The 27,098-nt window shown below is 42.7% G+C and overlaps 2 protein-coding genes and 1 long non-coding RNA gene across 3 annotated transcripts in view; 2 read left to right on the top strand and 1 right to left on the bottom strand.

The window, feature by feature from the left end:
* Positions 1-27,098, bottom strand: part of LOC144337558 (uncharacterized) — a 119,445-nt gene that overhangs the window by 66,931 nt on the left and 25,416 nt on the right. The gene's annotated exons all lie outside the window — the stretch shown is intronic.
* Positions 1,402-9,881, top strand: LOC144337525 (pregnancy-specific beta-1-glycoprotein 2-like). The gene is made up of 4 exons (XM_077983106.1): positions 1,402-1,602; positions 2,889-3,248; positions 8,859-9,137; positions 9,522-9,881. The coding sequence occupies exons 1-4, from the start codon at positions 1,539-1,541 to the stop codon at positions 9,767-9,769; spliced, it is 951 nt and encodes a 316-aa protein (XP_077839232.1). The 5' UTR covers positions 1,402-1,538; the 3' UTR covers positions 9,770-9,881.
* Positions 10,186-11,581, top strand: LOC144336771 (pregnancy-specific beta-1-glycoprotein 8-like). Its single transcript, XM_077978018.1, has 3 exons — positions 10,186-10,234; positions 10,577-10,909; positions 11,289-11,581. Exons 1-3 carry the CDS (start codon positions 10,186-10,188, stop codon positions 11,579-11,581), a joined length of 675 nt encoding a protein of 224 aa, XP_077834144.1.

The following is a 27,098-nucleotide window of genomic DNA, read 5'->3' as shown; positions in this document are numbered from 1 at the left end:
GGTTCAACCAGCACAGGTCTCATAGGGCAGCCTTGATGTCAGGCCCTGGATGGCATGTGAGGCTATAGTGATACAACCACAACGTGAAAGTGTAAGTGTTTTTACTACTTACAGACACTGGGGAGCACTCGGCACACCTGGAGACCACAGATACCGAGATCAGTGAGCCCAGGCAGGGAGGAGAGAAGAGACCGGTAAGCCAATGTCTTTAGTAAGTTCAGGTGTTATCTGACAGGTTTCCAGCAGGGAGTTTTAATGGATGTGTTTAAAGCAAGCAGCAAACACTGGGACCAGGAGATCATGCTGTGACTGAGAAGCGGTCACTTTAAATGTGAGGGCAAATATCGGATTTATCAGTTTAAAGAAAGCAGCTGGAGAGAGGGGAGCCCAGCACACCAAGCAGAAGAGATGACTCTAAGATTTTATCTCTGGTCAACAACTGGACCCACTTGAACCAGATACAGTATGGAAAAGTACCATGGTGACCCAGGCCTGCCTCTGATGTGAGGCAAATAAACATACACCTTAAAAAATGAATGCCAAGGCAACATGACACTATGAGCACTCATGACATTCATGGACACCAGCAGGGTGTGATACCATGCCCTGGAGTCAGAATCCTGGGTTCTGGTCCCTGGGAATGAGAAAATGAAAATGACTTGTCCCTAATCCCCTGGCTTTGATCCTCCTGCCCTGGTGGACACCAAAGATGGTCAAGAAGAAATGAGAAACCCTGAGCCCCAGCTCAGCCACCAGACACCAGGGAGCAATAGAATGACTGAGAACTGTCTCTTTGACCATGGGACTCACAGCCCCTACTGAGCAACCAGCACAGGCCTCTCCTCCCAAGAGGCATGAGAGATTCACCCTGCACACCTCCAGGAAGGACACTTTCCTCTGGGACACCCAGGTCCTGAATGTCCATCCTTGGAAGCTGCAGCCAAGCTAGACACAATTAGAGAAAGGAAGGGTACCTCTCACCAGGCGACACACAGCTCACCCACAGCACAATGGGGTGTCCCTGTGACAGGAACCTGGTGCAGCTCCAGCCTCCTGCACTGAAGGGGAGAGCCAGATGGGGATGAAAGAGGGCAAAGGGCATGAATGTGCACCCCAAACCAGAGCCATTGGGACAGCAGGAGGCTGAGACCCAGGACTGTGCTTGTCCAACCTACAGGGTATGTGTGTGACCGTGTGTGTCTCTTTTGTGTGTGTGTTTGTGTTTCTGCACATAGTGTGCATTGAGGTTTGGTGACAGAATCACTGCTGAAAAAGGCAGAGGCCTCCACAATTCCCAGGGACCTGACACACACACAAAAGGTAAAAGAGAAGGAGGGACAAGGAGGCAGGACTGAGAGGGGAGGGGACAGAGAGGTGTCCTGGGCTCAGACTCCACCCATGAGCCTGAGAAGTGCTCCTGCCCCGGAAAGAGGCCCAGCACAGAAGGAGGAAGGAGAGCACAGCTGACAGCTGTGCTAGGAAAGATTCTGGATCCCAGGCTCATCTCCACACAGGAGAACACACAGGCAGCAAAGGCCATGTGGCCCCTCTCAGCCCCTCGCTGCACACTGCATATCACCTGGAAGGAGCTCCTGCTCACAGGTGAGGAGAGAACTTCCTCGGAGAGGACAGGAGGAGGAAGCAGAATGATTGGATGGATTTTCCTGGAGAGGATGGGGTTCTAAGAAATAACAGAAGAAAGTACTTTGGGAGGCTGAGGTGGGTGGATCATGAAGTCAGGAGTTCAAGACAAGTCTGGTCAACACAGTGAAGCCCCATCTCTACTAAAAATACAAAAAATTAACCAGGTGTGGTGATGGGCTCCTGTAATCCTAGCTACTTGGGAGGCTGAGGCAGGAGATTTACATGAACCTGGGAGGCAGAGGTTGCAGTGAGCCAAAATCATGACAATTCACAACAGACTAGGTGACAGTATGAGACTGTCTCAAAAAAAAAAAAAAAAAAAAAAGAAAGAAAAGAAAGGAAAGGAAAAGAAGAAACAAAAACAGAAAAGAAGGCTCTGTTGGAGCCTGGATAGGGGAAAATACACCAGAGAGAGACAGGGGTCAAAACAGGAAAATCACATTGAACTGGAATTTGTAAGAAGTAGGAAAATCTCAAGTGTTCTGTTCTCCTGGTTAATCGACACTGGACACCACATTTTGAAAAATGATAATAATAACGATTATCAGATGACACTTCAAATGAAAACATAAGCATTGCATGAAACACTGTCCTCAGCAAAAAACCTCAACAATTGGTGAAAGAAAAAAAAATCCCAGGCATGGAGGGACCTGGGAACTTTCGCATCTACAGGAGTCTGAAGCCTGTTCCAGGCACTGGGGTGCAACCAAGATCCTAAAAGTCCCTGTCTTCAGGGAGCTCACGCTGTCATGGGAAGGAAGACAGACATGCAAAGAGATCTAGAATGTGAGGTCAGGTGTTGACAAGAGCTCCGGGGGGAGCAGAGCAGGGAAAGGTCAGAAATAGAAGATCCAGGGTCTCTGAAGGAGGTGTCAGGAAAGAAGTCTAAGGATGCCCTGATGTGAGCAGGACCTGAGGGTGGTGTGGAGGGAGGCATGAAGATCCCTGGGGAAGAGGATTCCAAACAGAAATATGACAAGGTAAGAAGGGTTGAAGAAATGGGGGTCATGCTGCTGACTTTGACCCAGTAGGACAGTAGTTCACACACACACACACACACACACACACACAAAAGGGGTGTATGTGTGTGTCCTACTGTCATACTGGGGTGCTGTGTGTGTTTGTATGTGTGTGTGTGTGTCTTCAAGACTGAAGATTGAAGAGATCTTCTCAGGACCCAGAGTCCCATTTTTCACCCCCATACATACGTCGCAATATTGACTGATGCTCTCTCCACGTCCTAGCATCACTTTTAATCTTCTGGAACCCACCCACCACTGCTCAAGTCACAATTGAAGCCCAGCCAGCCAAAGTTTCTGAGGGGAAGGATGTTCTTCTACTTGTCCAGAATTTGCCCCAGAATCTTATTGCCTACATCTGGTACAAAGGGCAAAAAACGGACTTCCACCATTACATTACATCATATGTAATAGATGCTGAAACAATTATAGTTGGGCCTGCATACAGTGGACGAGAAACAGTATATTCCAATGCATCCCTGCTGATCCAGAATGTCACCAAGAATGACACAGGATCCTACACCATTCAAATGATAAAGCAAGGTGATAAGACTAAAGGAGTAATTGGACATTTCACCTTATACCGTGAGTGATTCCACATGATCCCTGGGTATTGGGGGTTGGGATTCCGTTCTACTTTACACCAACAGGATTGTCAGGCCTAGACGGTGCCTGTGTCCCTCTCTACATTATGTCGCATGTTGGTGTTTTGGCATTTAGTGGAGGACACACACAGAAGAGACAAACTATAACAGATCAGAATTCCTTTCCTGCCTCCAGACCCTGTAGACACTTGCTGCACAGGAAGGACAGTCTGAAGGGAGGGTGCTCAGCAAGAGATGAATCTCAGCCAAGCACCTCATGCCCTCTTCATAAACTAGATCCTGAGAAAGACCCTGGAGAACTGAGTAGGGCTTTGCCTAAGAGGCCCCCAGAGATACTCTCAGAAAAGCTCAGCCCTGGAGGCCTCAACCCCAGACCCGTCCCTAAATCCTTACTCCAGATAAAGCTGAGGAGCCTGTGCCAAGGCTGGGTTGTGGCAGGGCTTACTGGGACCAAGGATTCACCAGGCGTCTGAGGACTGTGTCTCCTGGAGCTGCTCACTGCCAGGGCTCAGTCCTCAGATCCTCATCTGGGCAGGACAGAGCTTTCTTCACCTGACACTCAGAGTGGAGAGGACAGAAAGACAAGCTTTATAGGCCATCAGCCAACTGCTTTGCGAGTCTAATGTCCCCAGAAGCAGAAACAGAAGACAGAAAATGTACCTGGCAGCAGCTTATCCACAGTGATCTGTGGACAAAGGTGCTCTCTCATGGAAGTGAGTAATAATAAATGCTGTTTGTGTGAACACCTCCACTGCACCAAGCATTAGGTCAGGTGACTGTGAAGAATTTACAATTTATTCACATATAGCATGAAAAGCCACAGTCCATTTGCAGTTTACCTTATTTGACTGAGAGAAAACTGAGACACAGGAAGGCACAGTCACTGAACCAGAGTCACACAAACACAAAAGGCAGATCAGGGTCACATGAGGTCTGTCTGTAGCCACAGGCCCATCCTCTCCTCCACCAGAAGTGAGGGCTTTTTGGGTTCAAAGGACCCCATAGTCATTCATTGGCTCAAATCCTCTCTTCTTAGGCATCCAAACATCAGAGGAGTGAGAGCAAATGGTCAGCTGATTAGTCTGTACTCCAGAACTAAATCACCTGCCTCAACTGTCAGAGTCAGTGCAAAACATGTCCAGGTCTCCCACTCAGATCTTAACCCCTATTACTGAACCTGAAATCCTGTTTCCTAAAGTGTCCATGTCACTGACATGACAGGATAAAAGAGAGGACCTTGTTTTCATTCCCCACTCACACACTGCACCAGCACAGGCCCAGTGAGAGACACACACTCAGGAGCTCTCACATAACAAATGAAGGAATTGAATGAAGAAATGAATGATCCATAACTTCTTTAGACTGGATCTTGGATGCAGGATCCTAGGAGGTCTAGCCTCACCTGTCCCTTGTCATTCAGAGGCTGACACCCATGTTTCATCCCCCACTAACTCTTGCCCCTAAAGCCAACCCATCTCATGTAACTCTGAAGCCCTTTGGTCACTGGAGGGTTTTCAGGCCTGATCCTGGCCTGTGGAACTGGGGACACCTGGTCCCTGGGGTCTCTGAAGTCACTGTAGGCCCCACTGTTCACTGCCATGCTGTCTCTGCCTCTCTCTGCTTCTCTGTGTCCCTCATCTTCCTCCCACTTCATTCTACCTGGCAAGCCCTGTCCTGCACAGCTTCTTCCTCCACACCTAGGCCTTCCCCAGACACTCCCTCTAACTAGGTTAATTGTTCTGTTCCCTTCCTGCTAACACTGTGGCCTGGCCCACCTCCCAGGAAACAGGAAAGGCACAGAAATCACCTGGAGTTGCCACTCCTGCCAAGTTTCATCTTGAGCCAATGTCCCCAGGTCACTAAGAGAATAAGCTTCCACTGTATCCCCATTCAGGGCTCTGTCCTTTTGTGAGGCTGATCTGTGGACAAGACCATGGGACAGGGATAGTCAGCTCCTCCATCCACTCTTATAATTTCCAGACAAGTTCTTCTGGCCTCCTGCACAAACAAAACCAATTTATCCAGATAGTGATTTGCAGTAAAGAAATATTTTAATGACTCCAAGTGTGCCAAACAGGAGGATGGAGGTTTATTATTACTTAAATCAGACTCCCTAGTGGATCAGGGGTTAGAGATTTTCAAGGATAGTTTCAGGGGCACAGGACTAAAAAATGGGTACTGCTGACTGTTTGGGGATGGAATCATGAGGGCGGAGGGAAATGATCTGTTTGTGCTTGAATCCACCTCTAGGTGGGGACCATGTGACTGGCTGAGCCATTAGTCATGGGTATGGATGAGGTCAGCGGGTTTCCAGAATGCAAAGAATGAGAAACATCTCAAAAGACCAATCTCAGGTTCTACAATAGTGATGTTATCTATAGGAGCAAATAGATACAAATTTTGTAAACTCTGGGCAAATGACATTTGAGCAGTAAGGGATTATAGAAACTGTGCCTCCATTTTAGCAGAATTCAGTTCTCTCCTACAATCTTATTCTCATGGTCTTTCACCAGTTTTACAAAGGCAATCCCTGGGCAAAAGAAGGGTATTAGTGTTATGGAGGAACTATTATCATTCTTGCTTCAAAGTTAAACCATAAATTAAATTCCTCCCATGGTTAGCCTGGCCTATGTCCAGGAATGAGTGAGGACAGCCAGCCTGAGACTCGATGCCAGATGGAGTCAGCCATGCTAGTTTGCTGTCACTGTTGTAATCTTTGCACTGACTGACCAGGGTGTCAGAGGCTGGGCAGGCCTGCAGTCTCCAAAGCCCATGGGCTGATTTCACCCATTTCACTCACGACTCCATCCACAACCTACTATGGAGCTCACATTCTCCAGTCACTTCCTAGAGACTTCTGGTTTCCTGTCAGCCATATAACAGGCTTGAAATTTGTCACTCGGTTCTAACAGTAAGTAAACAACGGAAAACTCAAAAGTCAACAACTCGTTAAAATCCCTCAGAGATGGCCGGCACAGTGGCTAACAACTGTAATCCCAGCACTTTGGGAAGCCAAGGCGAGCGGATCACGAGGTCAGGAGATCGAGACCATCCTGGCAAACACAGTGAAACGCCATCTCTACTAAAAATACAAACAAATTAGCCAGGTGTGCTGGCGAGCGCCTGTAGTCCTAGCTACTGAGGAGGCTGAGGCAGGAGAATGGCATGAACCCGGGAGGTGGAGCTTGCAGTGAGCCAAGATCTTGCCACTGCATTGCAGCCTGGACAACAGAGTGAGACTCCATCTCAGAAAAAAAAGGAAAACGAAAAACTTGCTGTTAGAGAAATGAAGAATGTTTTTGATGCCTAGTGGTAGAATGCACACAGCTGAGAAAACAATCCCTAACTTGAGGATGTGTCAATAGAAACTTCCAAAACTGGAAAAGGAAAATTCAAAAGGAGTGGGGGAAAAAAATGGAACAATATATCCCACTTCATATTTAACATTTTGTATTGACAATAGCAATTTTTAAATGTTGTAGTTGTGGTACAACCTCCAAGGCTGTAACTTACACATAATGGGAATACTGGTGGTTTCGGGGACCTGTTGGAGGTGGCCAGGGCGTGCTATCTGATGGTTTTACAGCCTGTGCCACATACGATTGTTTCCTCCTGATGATGCCATTTTCCTAAGTTGGGGTTCTTTGTGTGGGGGACACATGAGCCACTGGCATCTCACTTAGACTCTTCCTGATTCACACAAACTTAAAACTCTAGTTGTATTTCCTGAGGTTAAGAGAAAATGAAGAAAGCATTTCACATACCTGTTTTGGGCTCTTCCCCATTTTTCCTAACTCTGCACAGAAATTAGAAACAGGGATTTCTTACTATATTTACTAACATAACACATATCACTTCTTTTAATTCGGCATCATTCCTCCCTTTATGTAATTGACACACTGACCAGTTCTGTCTCTTTAACGGGACTCTCTCTACTTAAGGAGTTGCTAATTTCAAATCACTTTTGGCATCTTTCTTTGAGCATAATGTGATCCTGTTGGAATTCACCCCACACCTAAACCTTAATTTGGTATCAAGATAAATATTACTAATAGCAATCCATCTCAGATGTTTGGACCATCAGTAAAAATTTCCACTTATGACAACATTTTAATGTTTCCTCCAAATCTTTTTTTGTTTCGTTACTAGAGTCACAACATAACATGAGGTCTAAACTCATGACAACTTTTTATGGGAAAATTACAGTACTACAAATTGAACATGCCAAATCCAGAAATCTAAAATCTGAAATGCTCCAGAATCCAACACTTCTGACCACTGATGTGATGCTAAAAAGAAGTGCTCACAGGAGCATTTTGGATTTAAAATTTTTCACATTTGGGATGCTAACCCAGTACATCTACCATAAATATTCCAAAATAAATAAAAAAGTTAGAATCCAAAAACCTTGGTTTTAAGCTTTCTGCATAAGGAACACTTTATCTGTATGAACTATAGGCATAAAACTGTACAGGAGATCTCTAGAACCTCCTCATCCTGTATAACTGAACAGCACAGCCATGGAACAATGCCCTATTCCCCCGACCACAGCTCCTGGAAACTACTATTCTACTCTATGATTCACTCTGGAATCCACTGAGATAAGCTACATAGAGTAGTCTAACTCCTAGAATTAGAGAGTAGAATGTCTAATGAGAGAAAGTATCTGCAAGACTTCTTCCCACATATTGCTCTAATAGCCAGCAAACACATATGGTCCATGAGGGCCAGACTTCTGTCATCAGTTCATGTCCGCCCTTTCTACCATTCAGTTCTGCGTTTGCAAACATCTACGTGTATTTCTAGAAAGATATACATGGTCCTCACCTGCCCTCTACAGGGGGAAGGGAATATCATGGATGCAGAACAGCGAACATGGTCTTGGTCCAAAGCTCTCAGCTCTTGCCTGTCCCCTTCACTCTTTGTAGGTTATTCCTTGGACTCTGCTCTATCTTTAGTGGTCACTGGCTCAAGTCACTTACTATGAGACAGCTGGGAAAACCGCCCCACCTTGTGGCTCCACTGCCTGGTGACTGAACTGACCTCCAGGCTTGACTCTGGTCTCCCCTGTGTTATTTCTGCTCAAGTACCCAGTCCCAGGCCAGGCTTCCCAGTACTCAAAGGGTTTAAGGACAATGGGAACTTTCATCATCCATCCCTAAGATCCCCTTGGAAAGGGAAGTTGCGAGAAAACATACCTTGGGGGCAAAGTAAGACTGAAACTAAGAAGATTCCAGCAATGCATGCTCCAGGTGAGGACCGCAAGGTGGGCCAGGCAGGCAGTTGGAGAGGGAGGGACTCAGAGAGGCACCTGAGGCTGTGACTGCTGGTCCCATGTTTTTCCATGACTCAATGCTGCTACTCAATTCACACTTGAGAAAGTCTGTGCTTCTTCCACATACAGAAGGCAGCCTCACAATCACTGAACCCTCAGATTGCCATGCATCTGTCTTGTAACACACACATCTGCCATGGGCTTTTTAGGACTTGAGTGGGCTGAGAAGTGGGAAAGACCATCTCTGATTGAAAAATGTCTTAGGAGGAATCAAAGGTGCCACACAGGGCAATCTTCTCTCTGTTATCTGCACAGTGGAGACTCCCAAGCCCTACATCTCCAGCAGCAACTTAAACCCCAGAGAGGCCGTGGAGACTGTGATCTTATCCTGTGATCCTGACACTCAGGATGTAAGCTACCTGTGGTGGATAAACGGTCAGAGCCTCCCTATCAGTCGCAAGTGGCAGCTGTCTGGAAACAACAGGACCCTCGTTCTATTTGGTGTCACAAAGGATACTGCAGGACCCTATGAATGTGAAATGAAGAACCCAGTGAGTTCCAGCCGCAGTGACCCAGTCACCCTGAATCTCCTCTGTGAGTATCTTCTGTTCCTCTGTGAGCCAGGCTGCCATCCCAAATACACATGGCCAGAGGCCAGGCCTCTCACTCCCTCTCAGGTCCAAGAACAGAGACCTTTAAACCTAGACATCAAAGCTGGCCATGATGACTAAGAGTAGGCTTAGGCTTGATCGACAATGGGAGAGAAGAGGCTGCTCCTGTCATGGGAGATTCAGGGTCCACAGGTTATGATGGGAGAAACAGGTGAATGTCTCAAGCTCCAGATCAGTGAACACAGCAGGGATTTGGCTGGGACTTCAGTGTAGTGACTTAGTTCACAGGGTCACCGTGGCTCCTCCACAGGCCAGGATTTTCCCTTCCCTCTGACAACATCAGCTGTGACTTTATTTTCTGCTCAAGATGGCCTAGATACCCCCACCATTTCTTCTTCATACACCTATTACCATCCAGTGGAAGTCCCCAAGCTCTCCTGCCTCACAGACTTTCACCCACTGGCAGAGCAATCTTGGCTGATTGACGGGAAGTTCCAGCAATCAGCAAAAGTGTTCTTTATCCCCCACATCACTAAAACATATAGAATGGCCTATGTCTGTTTCATCCATAACTCAGCTACTGGTGGAACAATCTCATCATTAAGAATATCATAGTTCCTGGTAAGTGGATCCAGGGAGCATTGGCCATATGTTTTCCCGTGAAGTCTATCTGGCTATCAAGGAAGAACCACCTGCCCTCTGCAGACGGAGAAGGAAATAAAAAACCCACGACAGGGAATATGTTTCTGCTCCAAAACGACCAGCTTTTGCCTGTCCCCTTCACTCTTTCTAGATCATTCCTTACATTCTGTTCTATCTTTGGAGGTCACTGGCTCAAGTAAGTCATCATGAAACACCTGCAAAAAACTACCCCACCTTGTACCTCCACTGCCTCAGGACTGAACTGACCTCCAGGTTTGACTCTGGTCTCCCATGTCTTATTTCTGCTGAAACATTCAGTCCCAGGCCAGGCTGTTCAGTATCTTAGGGTTTCAGGACAATGGGAAGTCCCGTTATTACTCATCTCTAGAATGTCCTTGGAAATGGAAGCTGCAGATAAATCACATCTAGGGGGGCAAAGTAGGATGGAATTTGGAAGGGACCCAGCAGTTGCACATTCCAGGTAAGGAATCCAAGGTGAGCCAGCCAGTCAGTGGATTAGAGAGGGACTGGGACGTGTACCAGGGCCTGTGACTCCCACTGACATGTTTGTCCATGACCCAACACTGCTGCTAAATTCACACTTCAGAAAGTCTGTGCTTCCCTAAGACAGAGCAGGCAGCCTCATAGTCTTTGAGCCCTTAGATCATCATACATCTGTCTTGTGACACACGCACCAGCTATTGACTTTCAAGGACTCGGGTGGGCTGAGAGGTGGGAGATGCCAACTCTGATTGAAGGATGTCTGTGGAGGAATCAAAGGTGCCACACAGGACAATCTTCTCTCTGTTATCCACCCAGCGGAGTTGCCCAAGCCCTACATCACCAGCAATTATTTCAACCCCATGGAGAACAAGAATGATGTATCCTTAACTTGTGTACCTAAGACTCAGGGCTACACCTACGTGTGGTGGGTAAATGGTCAGAGCCTCCCGATCAGTCCCAGGCTAAAGCAACCCGGTAAAAACAGGATCCTCATTCTAGCCAATGTCACAAGAAATGACACAGGACCCTATGAATGTGAAATACGGGACCGAGTTGGTAGCATCTGCAGTGACCCAGTCATCCTGGATGTCCTTTTTATCTGGTTCCTCTGTGGACCAGGCCACCAGCAAAAATCCAAGCCACCAGAGGCCAGGCATCTCAGTCTCTCTCAGGTTCAAATACAGATACTTTTATTTCTGGACACCAGGGCTGGTCATGACTCCCTGCCCTGGGAAAACTTGGCTAGGCACAGCCTTAAGCAAGAATATAAAGGGAGGGGCTGCTCTTGTCATGGGAGACTTGGGGTCTACAGCCTGTGATGGGAGAAACACGTGAATACCTCATGCCTCTGTTCAGTGAAGACAGAAGGGGTTTGGCTGGGCCTTGAGGGTGTGTCTTGGCTCAGAGGGACACTGTGTCCCTTTGAGAGACCAGGCGCATCCCCTTCCCTTGGACGACATCACCTGTGGTTTTATTCTCTTTACTCCAGATGGTCCAGACTTCCCCAGGATTTTCCCTTCATTCACGGATTACCGTTCAGGAGATAACCTCTACTTGTCCTGCCTCGCGAACTCTAACCCACCGGCAGAGTATTCTTGGACGATTAATGGGAAGTTTGTGCAATCAGGACAAGAGCTCTTTATCCCCCAAATTAGTACAAAGCATAACGGGATCTATGGTTGCTCTGCTCGTAACTCAGCCACTGGCAGGGAATGTTCCACATTCAAGATGGTCATAGTCTCTGGTAAGTGGATCCCGGCATCATTGGCAATAGGGTTTTAGGTGGAGTCTATCTGGCTTTCAGAGAAGAGTCAGGAAAACATTTTTATTCCCAGCCTGTGTCCCATGGGCAGAAGCAAATCCTAAATTCTCCTTCTGAACCCTCTCAATTTCTCTCTACAGACTTTCTTCTTGTTTCTCTGTTTTCTCATGGCTGACCTTGTGTCCAGTCTGAGAAGGGTAGGGAGGGGGCTTTGTCAGTCCTGAGCCCTATGTGGTGGAAGAGGCTTCATAGAGGGACAAGAAGGAGAGTCCTCAAGATCAAGTTGCTTCTCGCTGTCTCCAACACATCCCTTTCTGCCACATCTTTGTTTTCTTTTACTTACTCCATGTGCTACAAAGAACATCTGAGGCTTTGAAACAAGCTCACATTTTTCCCCCAAATGAGAGGAGGAAGCCCCTTGGATGAGAGAGGAGCAGCTCAGATTGCTGCATCCTCTGCTCCAGGCTTCTCCAGTGACTGGCCCTTCCTGACTCCACTGGGGTGGGTCCCACTGGGGTGGGAACAGCATGTATGGAGAAAGACCCCTGATGGCCTGTCCTGAATTCGGCTAAATTGAGCTGCCGGTTGAAATGAAGCCTAGGCTGCAGGGAAATAAGAAGAGAGGGAGCCTCGGGGCAGACTCTGGAGTTGTATCCTGGCTCTGAAGTCACCAGCCATATAAGGCTGTGGGCACAGCACGTGGGACACAGCACAGAGGACAATGAGTGATGCACACTTGGAGAAATAGGGAGATTCACCTCTGGGGCTCTGCATGGCAGGAAAGGGGCCATGCCAGAAAGTGTATATTTATAGAGTATAAGACTACCAGAACACTTATATATATCTCTTATAAGACTTATCATTAAGTATTTCTAAGTGTGCAATTTAGTGTTGTGTAACCATCACACTATCCATTTCCAGAACTTTTTCCTTTTACCATATTAAACCTCTGTACCCAATAAACAGTAACCCTCACTCCTTCTCCCCCTAAGTCTTAGCACCCACCATTCTACTTTCTGTCTCTATGTAACTGGCTATTCTATCTTTTATAAATGGAATTATAAAATAATTATCCTTTGTGTCTGGCTTATTTCAGTTAGCATAATGTCTTCAAGGTTCATCCATTTTGCACGATGTATTGGAATTTTATTCCTTGTTAAGGTTGAATAACATTTTGATGTATAGATATACCTCATTTGCCTACCCACTTATCTTTCAATGGACTTTCCGTTGTTTCCTTTTTTTTCCTATTGTGAGTAATGCTTCTCTGAACATCAATGTGCAAACATTTGTTCAAATTTCTTTTAATTCTATAGGGAGTATGTCTAGAAGTGGAATTGCTGGATCAAATGGTAATTTATTGTTTACATTTTTTGAGAAACAGCCACACCACTTTTTACAGTGGCTGTAACATTTCCCATTCCCATCAGCAATGCACTAGAGCTCCAATTTTTCCAACTGTTTGAAAACACTTGTTGTTTTATGTTGCTTATCAAAAAACAAACACTTGTTGTTTTATGTTGTTTATCAAAGCCATCCTAAAGTGTGTGAGATGGTGTCACATTGTGGTTTTGATTTGCATATCTCTAAGTATTCGTGACGCTGAGGAAATTTGCGTGGACTTATGGGATATTTGTATATCTTCCCTGGTGAAAACTCTGCTTTAATCCTTTGTTCATTTTTTAATTGGGTTTTTGGATGTTTGCTGTTGTTGACTTGTAGTTTTTCATGTATTCTAGAAATTAATTAGGTATCACACATATAATTTGCAAATATTTTTCTCATTTCATGGGTTCCTTTTTTACTTTCTTGATAATGTTCTTAGATATATAAAAGGTTTTGGTTTTTATGAAGTCCAATTTATCCATTTTATTTGTTGCCTATTCTTTTGTTGTTACAACCAAGGAATCATTGTGAAATCCAATATCATAAAGATTTTCTTCTACCTTTTCTTCTAGGAGTGGTATAGTTTTTGCTCTTACATTTAGATCATTGATCTATTGTGGGTTAATTTTTGTATATGGTGTTAGGTAAAGGTTCCACTCATTCTTGCCCTTGGATATCCAGCTTTCCCAATGTCATTTGGTGAGAATACTGTCCTTTCCCCATTGAACGATCTTGGCACACTCGATGAAAATCATTTGGTCATATATGCAAGGATTTCTTTCTGGGCTCTCTCTTCAATTTCATTAATTTCTATGTCCTCCTTTATGCCAGTACCACAATGTATTGGTTACTGGGGCTTTGTAGTAAATGCTGAAATCAGGAAGAGTGAGTCCTCCAGCTTCATTTTTACTCTTCAGAGTTGTTTGTCTATTTAGAGTCATGAGATTCAATATAAATTTTAGGACAGATTTTTCTTTTTCTGCAAAACTGTCACTGAGATTCTGATAGGAAGTGTATTGAATCTGGAGCTCACTTTGGGTAGCATTGTCCTCCTCACAATATTGAGTCTTCTAATTTATGAACACAAAATGTTTTTCAATTTATTGATGTCATCATTAAGCAATATTTTATGGATTTCAGGTATAATCATTTCACCTCTTTGGTTAAACTTATTCCTAAAATATTTTATTCTTTGTGATATTAATACAAATTAAAAATATTTTCTTAATTTCCCTTCAGATTGTTCATGGTTAGTGTATTGAAATACGACTGATGTTTGAATGATGATTTTGTATTGTGCAACATTACTGAATTCATTTATTAATTCTAATAAGTTTGTTCCATCTTTAGGATTTTCTACATGTAAGTTCAAGTTATCTGCGAACAGAAATAATTTTACTTCTTTCTTCCAATTTGAATGTCTTTTTAAAAATTCTCGCCTAATTTTTCTGACTCGATTTTTCAATACTACATTGAATAGAAGTGTCAAAAGCAGCATCCTTGTCTTGTGCCTGCTCATACAGGGAAAACTTTCAGTCTTTCTCCATTGAGTATGATGTTAGTATTGGGTTTCTCACATATTGCCTTTATGTTGAGGTGGTTTCCTTCCATTCTTAGTTAGAATGTTGTTACTGTGAAAAAACATTGAATTTCATCAAATGCTTTCATTGATTCAATCTTATTACTGATTATAGCTCTATTCATATTTTTGTGTTTTTCTAGGAATTTGTCTATTTCATCTAGGTTATCCAATTTATTGGCATACAATTATTTCCAGCAATTTCATAATCATTTTATTAGAATTGGTAGTAATCACTTCATTTTCTTTTTTCTTCTTTCTTTCTTTCTTTCTTTCTTTCTTTCTTTCTTTCTTTCTTTCTTTCTTTCTTTCTTTCTTTCTTTCTTTCAGAGAGAGAGACAGGCTCTCACTCTGTAGGCTAGCCCAGGCTGAAATACAGTGGTATGATTATGGCTTACCATAGCCTCAACCTTCTGGGCTCAAGCAATTCTACTTCTTCAGCCTCCCAAGATACTAGGAATACAGATGCATGCCAATATGCCCAGCTAATTGATTTTTATTTCTTTTTTTGTAGAGACTGGGTCTCCCCAGGTTACCTATGCTGGTTCAAACACCTGGCCTCAAGAAATCCTCCCATTGTGACCTTCCAAAGTGCTAGGATTAAACTATGACCTGTCATATTCAGACTCCATTTTCATTTCTCATTTTAGTAATTTTAATCTCTCTTTTTTCTTAGTCAGTCTACTTAATGGTCGTCAATTTTGTTGATTTTAACTTGAAGAATCAACTTTTGGTTTCATTAATTTACTCTATTCTTTTACCATTCTCCATTTTATTTTTATCCACTCTAATCCTTATTGTTTCCTTCATTCACTGTGCTTGGGTTTAGTTTGTTCTTCTTTCAAATCCTGAAGTATGAGGGAGCTTGCTTCATACCATTCTTTTAAAGGTTTCATGCAGTCAATGAAACAAGATGCCACACACAGGCGAACAAATGTCAGCTGCTATATTACTACCATCATCATTAGCCTTGAGGTCAAATAGTCCCAGCATCAAATCTCAGATCCACCTATTACTAGCCATACGACACCAGGAAAGATTTTACACTACTCTAAGTTTCTGTCTTTTCATCGGCAAAATGGAAATACTATCCACTTGACAGGGTTACTGTGTGAATTAAATGAAGTACAGATAAAGCATTTAGCAAAGGGCCTGGCACATAGGATGTGCCCCTCAACAGTACCTGTTTCCATATATATGTAGAAAAAGAGGTAACACATAAAACACTAGGACATGGTTCCTGACTACTTGTGAGAGAGAAAGCAAACAAACTAAGTGCAAAGAATCAAACCTGGTATGTTAGTTTTTACCAACTGAGATGCATCCAGGATGGGATTAGACATATAAGATAATTTATCAGGGAAGACACCTCTGAGGGAATGTGGGGCAGGCATGAAGGTAGTATGGGAGAACTCACAGACCCCTATGCAAAGCAGACTCCTGTGAAAAAGAAAGAGAAAGAAGTTTTAGGTATTAATACAGTTCTAAGAGAGTTTTTGCATGGCTGATGGGGAGTCCTCCAACCAGTTTCCCATTAAAGTTAAACAGAGCCTCAGAGAACTAGGCTTGCTTTCACACCCTTGCTGGGAGCCTGTGGGAAGGAAGCTTTCTGTGCAAAGGACTTGGTGAATTTGAAATGCACTGACCTGGGCCTTCTGTCAATCATGTCCCTGCCATGAAGACCCGGCAGGGTCTCATTCATGGCTGCCACCACAGAGACACTGAGAAAAAGATGCAACCATGAAAAGGTGGGAAAGTGGAAAGTTCTAACGACATAGAAAATAGCAATCAGCCTTTCTCCCATCTGAAACCCTTCTGAAATATCGTGTGCTGTTGAGAATTGACAGAGGACTGATCACCAACTTAGAAACATGGTGAGAGGGGAAAAAATCTGCAAGAATATAACCATCTCCCATCAACTTTACAACAGAAATAATATATTATTTGAAGAAACAATTATAGAGTACCTCGTGTTACATGCTTGTTCCTGAGGCTTCCCCCAGTAAAATAACATCACCTCCATTCCTTGTTTTCTTTCTTTCCATGACAGCTCCTTTAGGAAGAGGATATCTATCTTGGGTTATTCCGAAACAACAACCATGATGTCATTTCTGTATTTCAGGAAGACTGGCAGGTATGATGTCCTTTTCTCTTGTCCTGTTTCCTGCAGGGCTGACTGCCATGCTTGGGAAAGGGAAAATACTTATTTGCCTGTATCTGGGACTGGATCTCCTCCTTCCTCCACCAAACTCCTGTTTCTCAGCACTAATTCCTGCAGTTCCCTTTCTCCCTGACCTTTATGCTCCCTGTACCCCACTATCTTTTAGACATAATTATCTCCAGCCTCTGCTCATTTGTTTCTCAGATTCAAACGAGAAACACAATTTCACATTGTGAAACCCTCTTCATTATTTTTCACATCTCTCAATAGTGTAATTCTCTCCATTCCCATAAAGACCAACCACTTCTCAAAGTGTTGCTTGACTTCTTGTCTCCAGACTTTGAAACCTTCCTTGCATATGACTGCCTCATAACCTTTCTAAAATCTAGTTAATTCACTTAAACAAGAATCTCCAAGGGTCTACTCTAGCCTCTTTGTAAGTTCACATTTCTTCTATTTGCTAATCCTTCTCACTTCCTTTACCTCTACTTCCTAGTATAATTCCTCCATCTTAATCAGAACTGTCTTCCTACACATCCCTGCCCCTTCACCCATATAGACATAAAATTCTTAGTCCCAATGCTAAGCCTGAAAACAAGGTGAACTCCCCTCCACCATCTGCACTACAGACTTAACCACACCCTTCATCACAAGCAATCTCTGACTTCGTGGAGAACAAAGACTTTAGGATTAGCCTGTGAACCTGAGACTCAGAACAAAACCTATGTGTGCTTGAGACCTTTTCCTGATGGCCAATTCATGTGTTCAAAAAAGATACAGAGATGAAGATGGCAAGGTCGCTACCCCAGGGGATATAAAGCCTAAGACAGGAAATGAGACCTGAAAATAATCATCATACCAAAATAGAAAAAAAGTGAAGGCCACAAGAAATCAGAGAAATCTGATGGAAAATATAGCTAGACATTGGAATCACTGGAAAACATTTTTAAAAGTGGATGCTCAAGCCCCACTCATGAGTTCCAGTTTCAAGGTCTGGAGAGGGACCCAGGCACTGGTAATTTTTAAGTCTTCCCTGACACTACTAACATGTAACAAGGATGGAGAACTCTTGTTGTAATAGGTAGAACTTAAAACTAAATCAATGATTTTCAGCTAGAAGTACCGGAATGACCTAAGGACCTTTTTCAACATACATAAGACTATACTTTTTTGGCCCTAATTATTAAGGGGTTACATCAAGAACTCAGTAATCCAGTTAGGAAACAGAAGCTGAATGGAAAAGCCACCTTATTTTATATGTTAAAATATATATACAAAGTGTTTTCAAATGAGTGATAAGTGATGCTAAACCTTCTCTAAATAATATTTATGGGAATTTTAATAATATGAGTATTCTAGGCTGGGCGCAGTGGCTCACGCCTGTAATCCCGGCACTTTGGGAGACAGAGGTGGGCAGATCATGAGGTCAGGAGATCGAGACCATCCTGTCTAACACGGCGAAACCTCGAATCTACTAAAAATGCAAAAACAAAATTAGCCAGGTGTGGTGGCAGGCGCCTGTAGTCCAGCTACTCCGGAGGCTGAGGCAGGAGAATGGCATCAACCTGGGAGGCGGAGCTTGCAGTGAGCATAGATCATGCCACAGCACTCCAGCGCGGGCGACAGAGCAAGACTCCATCTCAAAAAATAAAAATAAAAAAGTTCAAAAAAATGAATATTCTAAAAACTATATGAAATTTCTGGAAATTGAATATGTTATCAGTCATAGTGTCGTATGCCACAGAAGTAACTAGATTTCTATGTGAGCTGTGTCTTTACCATAATAAACCGAATATAAATCTCATTAGATTTTTCACCAGAGTCATTTTAAGTCTTTGTCATTCCCAGACAGTTGCTTTGATTCTTCCTCAAAGTATTCATATTCAGCTACAGTCCAAAATTGCTTTTTCTTCAACGAGATGTATGGAAAGGACTCTGACAACAACTCTTGAATACAAGTTTCTGATAACTTCAAGATCATACCACTGGACTCTCTGAGAACTTTCAAAATTTTAATGAACAGGCTGATACCTTCAAGAAATTCAAGACAAAGAAGAAAAAAACCTCAGTTTTATTGTACTAAATAATCAAAACAATAACGTTTTCATAATTTTTTATTTGAAAATGTGCTGATTCTTTGAATCTTTTCTTCTCCAGATTTATGAACTTTCTCTTTTAAGCTCTTTATACTTCACAGCAATTTACTAAAGTATACTTTTGTGAACAAAAATTGAAACATTTGCTTTTGCTCCCAATATGAGTGCCCCAGAATTGGGAAACTATTCATGAGGATTCATATGCTTATAGTAATAAAGTTATCTGCACAAGTTCAATAAGAATCTTCTCTCTTTATAACAGGACACATTCAAAAACATTGGTTATGTTACCAAGGCTTTGACTGGGATGTTCTATTTGACAATATACATAGAATAAACCCATAGGGAATGCAGGGAAAGTCTGAAGATGGCCTTGATTTGGCTTCCTAGTCTCAAAAGGTTTTTGAAAGTTTAATCTGAGAGTTTTATAAAACTTCTAGCAATGCAAAGTTTAAAAAGGGTGTCTATGGTCCATTGCTACACTTGCTGCACTTAGGTAAAAAATCTAGGCAAGTTCGGTGAGACTCAACCTATTTTGCAAACTAATTCATCCTACTGGAATTATCTTTCATAAAAATAGAGACTCCTATGTAGATAAAAATTATGTTAAAAAGAAAAACTGTAGTACACCTGTTACCAAATTGAACCACTGTTCATTATCTTTGAGTATTTCTAATCCACTGGTAGACTGGACTGGACCCTGAATTCTTTTACTTTTTCCAATGCAATTTTCTCCACTGAAATCATTAAGAACAAGAACAGCTCTGTTGCTGAAGCTCTATAAGCTTGGACAGTGGACGCAGGACAGTGGGTGCAGCCCAACAAGTGAGAGCGGAAGCAGGGTGCGGCATCTCCTCACCCAGGAAGTGTAAGGGGGAAGGGAATTCTCTTTCCTAGCCAAGGGAAACCATGAAAAACACCTGGAAAATCAGTTGACTCCCAGCCTAGTACGACGCTTTACCAAGGGTCTTAGCAAATGGAACAACAGGAGATCATATCCTGGGCCATGCTCAGAGGATCGCTGACCCACAGAGCATCCCTCATTGCTAGCACAGCAGTCTGAGTTCTAACTGCAAGGCAGCAGCGAGGCTGGGGGAGGGGCACCTGCCATTGCTGAGGTTTAAGTAGGTAAACAAAGTGACCAGGAAACTTGAACTGGGTAGAGCCCACCGCAGCTCAAGGAGGCCTGCCTGCCTCCATAGACTGCACCTCTGGGGACAGGGCATAGCCAAACAAAAGGCAGCAGAAACCTCTGTCGATGCAAATGTCCCTGTCTGACAGCTTTGAAGAGAGTAGTTCTCCCAGCACAGACTTTTGGATCTGAGAACAGACAGACTGCCTGCTCAAGTGGGTCCCTGGACCCTGAGTAGCCTAACTGGGAGACATCCCCACTAGGGGCAGACTGATACCCCACACCTCACAGGGCCGGGTACACCTCTGAGATGAAGCTTCCAGAGGAACGATCAGACAGCAACATTGGCTGTTCAGCAATATTCACTCTTCTGCAGCTTCTGTTGCTGATACCCAGGCAAACAGGGTCTGGAGTGGACCTCAAGCAAACTCTAACAGACCTGCAGCTGAGGGTCCTGAACGTTAGAAGGAAAACTAACAAACAGAAAGGACATCCACACCAAAACCCCATCTGTATGTCACCATCAAAGATCAAAGGTAGATAAAACCACAAAGATTGGGAAAAAGCAGTGCAGAAAAGCTGAAAATTCTAAAAACCAGAGTGCCCTCCCCCTCCAAAGGAACGCAACTCCTTGAGAGCAATGGAACAAAGCTGGACAAAGAATAACTTTCACAAGTTGAGAGAAGAAGGCTTCAGACAATCAAATTTCTCAGAGCTAAAGGAGGAAGTACGAACCCAGCGCAAAGAAATTAAAAACTTTGAAAAGAGATTTGACAAATGGCTAACTAGAATAACCAATACAGAAAAGTCCTTAAATGACCTGATAGAAATGAAAACCATGAGAGGAGAACTACGTGACAAATTCACAAGCTTCAGTAACCAACTCGATCAACTGGAAGAAAAGATATCAGTGAGTGAAGATCAAATGAATGAAATGAAGCGAGAAGAGAAGTTCAGAGAAAAAAGAGTAAAAGGAAATGAAAAAAGCCTCCTGGAAATTTGGGACTATGTGACAAGTCCAAATCTACATCTGATTAGTGTACCTGAAAGTGACTAGGAGAATGGAACAACTTGGAAACACTCTGCAGCATATTATCCAGGAGAACTTCCCCAATGTAGCACGGCAGGCCAACATTCAAATTCAGGAAATACAGAGAATGCCACAAAGATACTCCTCGAGAAGAGCAACTCCAAGACACATAATTGCCAGATTCACCAAAGTTGAAATGAAGGAAAAAATCTTAAGGGTAGCCAGAGAGAAAGGTCAGGTTACCCACAAAGGGAAGCCATCAGACTAAGAGCAGATCTCTCGGCAGAAACTCTACAAGCCAGAAGAGAGTGGGGGCCAATATGCAACATTCTTAAAGGAAAGAATTTTCATCCCAGAATTTCATATCCAGGTAAACTAAGCTTCATAAGTGAAGGAGACATAAAATCCTTTACAGACAAGCAAATGCTGAGAGATTTTGTCACCAACAGGCCTGCCTTACAAGAGATCCTGAAGGAAGCACTAAACATAGAAAGGAACAACTGGTACCAGTCACTGCAAAAACATGGCAAATTGTAAAGACCATCAATGCTAGGAAGAAACTGCATCAATTAATGAGGAAAACAACCAGCTAACATCGTAACGAAAGGATCAAGTTCCCACATAACAATATTAACCTTAAATGTAAATGGACTAAATGCTCCAATTACAAGACAAAGACTGACAAATTGGATAAAGAGTCAACACCCATCAGCATGCTGTATTCAGGAGACCCAGCTCACATACAGAGACACACATAGGCTCAAAATAAAGGGATGGAGGAAGATCTACCAAGCAAATGGAGAACAAAGAAAGCAAGAGTTGCAATCCTAGTCTCTGATAAAACAGACTTTAAACCATCAAAGATCAAAATAGACAAAGAAAGCCATTACATAATGGTAAAGGGATCAATTCAAAAGGAAGAGCTAACTATCCTAAATATATATGCACCCAATACAGGAGCACGCAGATGCATAAAGCAAGTCCTTAGAGATGAACAAAGAGACTTACTCTCCCACACAATAATAATGGGAGATTTTAACGCCCCACTTTCAGCACTAGACAGATCAACTAGACAGAAAGTTAACAAGGATATCCAGGAATTGAACTCAAACTCTGCACCAAGCGGACCTAGTAGATATCGACAGAACTCTCTACTCCAAATCAACAACGTATACATTCTTCTCAGCACCACATCACACTTATTCCAAAATTGACCACAGAGTTGGAAGTAAAGCACTCCTCAGCAAATGTACAAGAACAGAAATTATAACAAACTGTCTCACAGACCACAGTGCAATCAAACTAGAACTCAGGATGAAGACACTCACTCAAAACCACAAAACTACATGGAAACTGAATGACCTGCTCCTGAATGACTACTGGGTACATAACGAAATGAAGACAGAAATAAAGATGTTCTTTGAAACCAATGAGAACAAAGACACAACATACCAGAATCTCTGAGACACATGGAAAGCAGTTTGTAGAGGAAAATTTAGAGCACTAAATGCCCACAAGAGAAAGTAGAAAAGCTCCAAAACTGACACCCTAATGTCACATCACAATTACAAGAACTAGAGAAACAAGAGCAAACACATTCAAAAGCTAGCAGAAGGCCAGAAATAACTAAGATCAGAGCAGAACTGAAGGAGATACAGACACAAAAAAAAACCTTCAAAAAATCAAAGAATCCAGGACCTGGTTTCTTGAAAAGATCAACAAAATTGATAGACCGCTAACAAGACTAATAAGGAAGAAAAGAGAGAAGAATCAAATAGACACAATAAAAAATTATAAATGGGATATCACCATTGACTCCACAGAAATACAAACCACCATCACAGAATACTATAAACACCTTTACGAAAATAAACCAGAAAACCTGGAATAAATGGATAAATTCCTGGACACATACACTCTCCCAAGACTAAACCAGGAAGAAGTTGAATCCCTCAATAGACCAATAACAGGCTCTGAAATTGAAGCAATAATTAATAGCCTACCAACCAAAACAAGTCCAGGACCAGACGGATTCACAGCCGAATTCTACCAGAGGTACGAGGAGGAGCTGGTAAAATTCCGTCTGAAACTATTCCAATCAATAGAAAAAGAGGGAATCCCCCGTAACTCATTTTATGAGGCCAACATCATCCTGATACCAAAGCCTGGCAGAGACACAATGAAAAAAAGAGAATTTTAGACCAATATCCCTTACGAACACTGATGAAAAAATCTTCAATAAAATACTGGCAAACCGAATCGAACAGCACATCATAAAGCTTATCCACCATGGTCAAGTGGGCTTCATCCCTGGGATGCAAGGCTGGCTCAACAGATGAAAATCAATAAATATAATCCAGCATATAAACAGACCCAAAGACAAAAACCACATGATTATCTCAATAGATGCAGAAAAGGCCTTTGACAAAATTCAACAGCCCTTCTTGCTAAAAACTCTCAATAAATTCGGTATTGATGGAATGTATCGCAAAATAATAAGAGCTATTTATGACAAACCCACAGCCAATATCATACTGAATGGGCAGAAACTGGAAGCATTCCCCTTGAAAACTGGAACAAGACAGGGATGCGCTCTCTCGCCAATCCTATTCAACATACTGTTGGAAGTTCTGGTCAGGGCAATCAGGCAAGAGAAAGAAAAAAAGGGTTTTCAATTAGGAGAAGAGGAAGTCAAATTGTCCCTGTTTGCAGATGACATGATTGTATATTTAGAACACCCCATCGTCTCAGCCCACAATCTACTGAAGCTGATAAGCATCTTCAGCAGAGTCTCAGGATACAAAATCAATGTGCAAAAATCACAAGGATTCTTATACACCAGTAACAGACAAACAGAGGGTGAAATCATGAATGAACTGGCATTTACAATTGCTTCAAAGAGAATAAAATACCTGGAAATCCAACTTACAAGGGATGTGAAGGACCTCTTCAAGGAGAACTAAAAACGACTGCTCAATGAAATAAAAGTGGAAACAAACAAATGGAAGAACATTCCATGCTCACGGATAGGAAGAATCAATATTGTGAAAATGCCCATACTTCCCAAGGTAATTTAGAGATTCAATGCGTTCCCCATTTAGCTACCAATTACTTTCTTCACACAATTGGAGAAAACTACTTTAAAGTTCATATGGAACCACAAAAAAGCCCGCATTGCCAAGACTATCCTAAGTCAAAAGAACAGAGGTGGAGGCATCAGGCTACCTGACTTCAAACTGTATTACAATGCTACAGTAACCAAAACAGCATGATACTGGTACCAAAACAGAGATATAGACCAATGGAACAGAACAGAGTCCTCAGAAATAATACCACAAATCTACAACCACCTGATCTTTGACAAACCTGATAAAAACAAGAAATGGGGAAAGGATTTCCTATTTAATAAATGGTGCTGGGAAAACCGGCTAGCCATAAGTAGAAAGCTGAAACTGGATCACTTCCTTACACCTTACACAAATATTAATTCAAGATGGATTAAACACATAAATGTTAGACCTAAAACCATAAAAACCCAAGAAGAAAACCTAGGCAATACCATTCAGTACATAGGCATGGGCAAGGACTACATGTCTAAAACACCAAAAGCAAGAGCAACAAAAGCCAAAATTGACAAATGGGATCTAATTAAACTAAAGAGCTTCTGCACAGCAAAAGAAACTACCATCAGAGTGAACAGACAACCTACAGAATGGGAGAACATTTTTGCAATCTACTCATCTGACAAAGGGCTAATATCCAGAACCTACAAGGAACTCAAACAAATTTACAAGAAAAAGACAAACAACCCCATCAAAAAGTGGGCAAAAGATATGAACAGACACTTCTCAAAAGAAGGCATTTATGCTGCCAACAGACACATGAAAAAATGCTCATCATCACTGGCCAGCAGAGAAATGCAAATCAAAACCACAATGAGATACCATCTCACACCAGTTAGAATGGCGATCATGAGAAAGTCAGGAAACAACAGGTGCTGGGGAGGATGTGGAGAAATAGGAACACTTTTACACTGTTGGTGGGATTGTAAACTAGTTCAACCATTGTGGAAGACAGTGTGGCGATTCCTCGACTATCTAGAACTAGAAATACCATTTGACCCAGCCATCCCATTACTGGGTATATATCCAAAGGATTATAAATCATGCTGCTATAAAGACACATGCACACGGACGTTTATTGCGGCACTATTCACAATAACAAAGACTTGGAACCAACCCGAATGTCCATCAATGACAGACTGGATTAAGAAAATGTGGCACATATACACCATGGAATACTATGCAGCCATAATAAAGGATGAGTTCATGTCCTTCATGAGGACATGGATGCAGTTGGAAACCATCATTCTCAGCAAACTGTCACAGGAACAGAAAATCAAACACCTTATGTTCTCACTCACAGGTGGTAATTGTACAATGAGAACACTTGGACACAGGAAGGGGAATATAACACACCGGGGTCTGTTGTGGGGTGGTGGGGAGGGGGGAGGGATAGCATTAGTAGATTACCTAATGTAAATGATGAGTTAACGGGTGCAGCACACTAACATGGCACATGTATACACATGTAACAAATCTGCACGTTGTGCACATGTACCCTAGAACATAAAATATAAAAAAAAATGTTTAAGACAAAGGAAATTGAAAAAAGAGAAAAGAAAAGAATTGATGGAAGCCTAAAATTACGGTTATTGAGATCAATGTTAATGCTTTAAGTTTTGGTTATATCCTCACCTAAGTGAGAATACAGACACTCCAAAATAGAGCCACACATGATAAATGTTATATACTCCCACGGAAATTTTAAGGAAGCAGATAGCTCTCAAAACAGATCATATTTTTCTGTAAAAAGATGATTCCAGTCTACCTGAGTGAGCATAATAATGAAGTCACCTCTGCTTTAACTTTTACCAAAAAAAAAAAGTGACCTGAAGTACCCTGATATTAACCAATCAATTTATTTCTAGGGCCTTGTTTATTGATTCGCATTTGACAAAACCCACTGTTTTGTAATTGTATTGCCGAGGAGGAGTTATCACTGTATCTACAGAGGGAGAGCTGCCCCAACTCATAAAACACAAGTAAAAGCCAATTACATCTAAAATTAAATTAGTTGTAATTTTGTCTTGTCACACATGTTCACAGCAAGCAATGTCCAGTGGAGTCTCTGAGGCTGCATCATTCTCACCCTGACCCTCCTGCCTTTCTCTTTGACTTACAAGGACCTTTATGATGACACTGGGAGCCACCCAGATAATCCAAAATAAGTTTTCCATCTCAAGATACTCAACTTCATCACCATTGAACATAGTTTTTGCTAAGAAAAGTAAAGGCACGTGGTCCAAGAGTTAGGATGTGGATTTTATTTATTTATTTTATTTTTTGCGACAGAGTTTCACTGATGCTGTCCCGGCTGGAGTGCAGTGGGGTTACTTCGGCTCACTGCAACTTCCACTTCCCAGGTTAAAATTATTCTCCTTCCTCAGCCTCCCAAGTAGCTGGGATTACAGGCATCCACCGCCATGCCCAGCTAATTTTTGCATTTTCAGTAGAAACAGGGTTTCACCATATTGATCAGGCTGCTCTCGAACTCCTGACATCTTGATTTGCCCGTCTCGGCCTCCCAAAGTGCTGGGATTATACGCGTGAGCCACCGCACACAGCCCGGCTGTGGACACTTTTAAGAGGCCACTAATCTGCCCCATACAGGTCACTTTCATAAATATCACCCACAACAAAAATATGGTTTGCCTTCTTTCCATGTCTCACTTTTCTGTCTGCACAAACCACAGTGAAACATACTAGCTCTGCTATGAAGTGGCTGGATGACCCTAGGACACTCCTTTGACCTCCCTCAGCCTCTTTCCTCATCTGCAGTGTAAGGCTGACTCTTACTGCGTCAGAAAATGACAGTGGAAGAGTTAATTAACATGTGTAAGACATTAGTCACACAGCCTGGTGCCTGAGGAGCCCTGGGTAAACATTCCTTTCAGTCCTTTCCTTTCACCATCCCATTTTTCTTGCCTTCACCCATCTCCTCCTTCAACTCCTTTCTCTTCAATAGCTTTCTCAGTCTAACCTGCCAATTAAAGAAGCCACACTATCCATTCTCTCATGACTCTGATGGTGT

The sequence above is a fragment of the Macaca mulatta genome, chromosome 19 (genome assembly GCF_049350105.2).
Source record: "Macaca mulatta isolate MMU2019108-1 chromosome 19, T2T-MMU8v2.0, whole genome shotgun sequence".
Classification (NCBI taxonomy): Eukaryota; Metazoa; Chordata; class Mammalia; order Primates; family Cercopithecidae; genus Macaca; species Macaca mulatta.
Note: the sequence above shows the minus strand (reverse complement) of the source record. Positions and strands in the feature narration are given on the sequence as shown.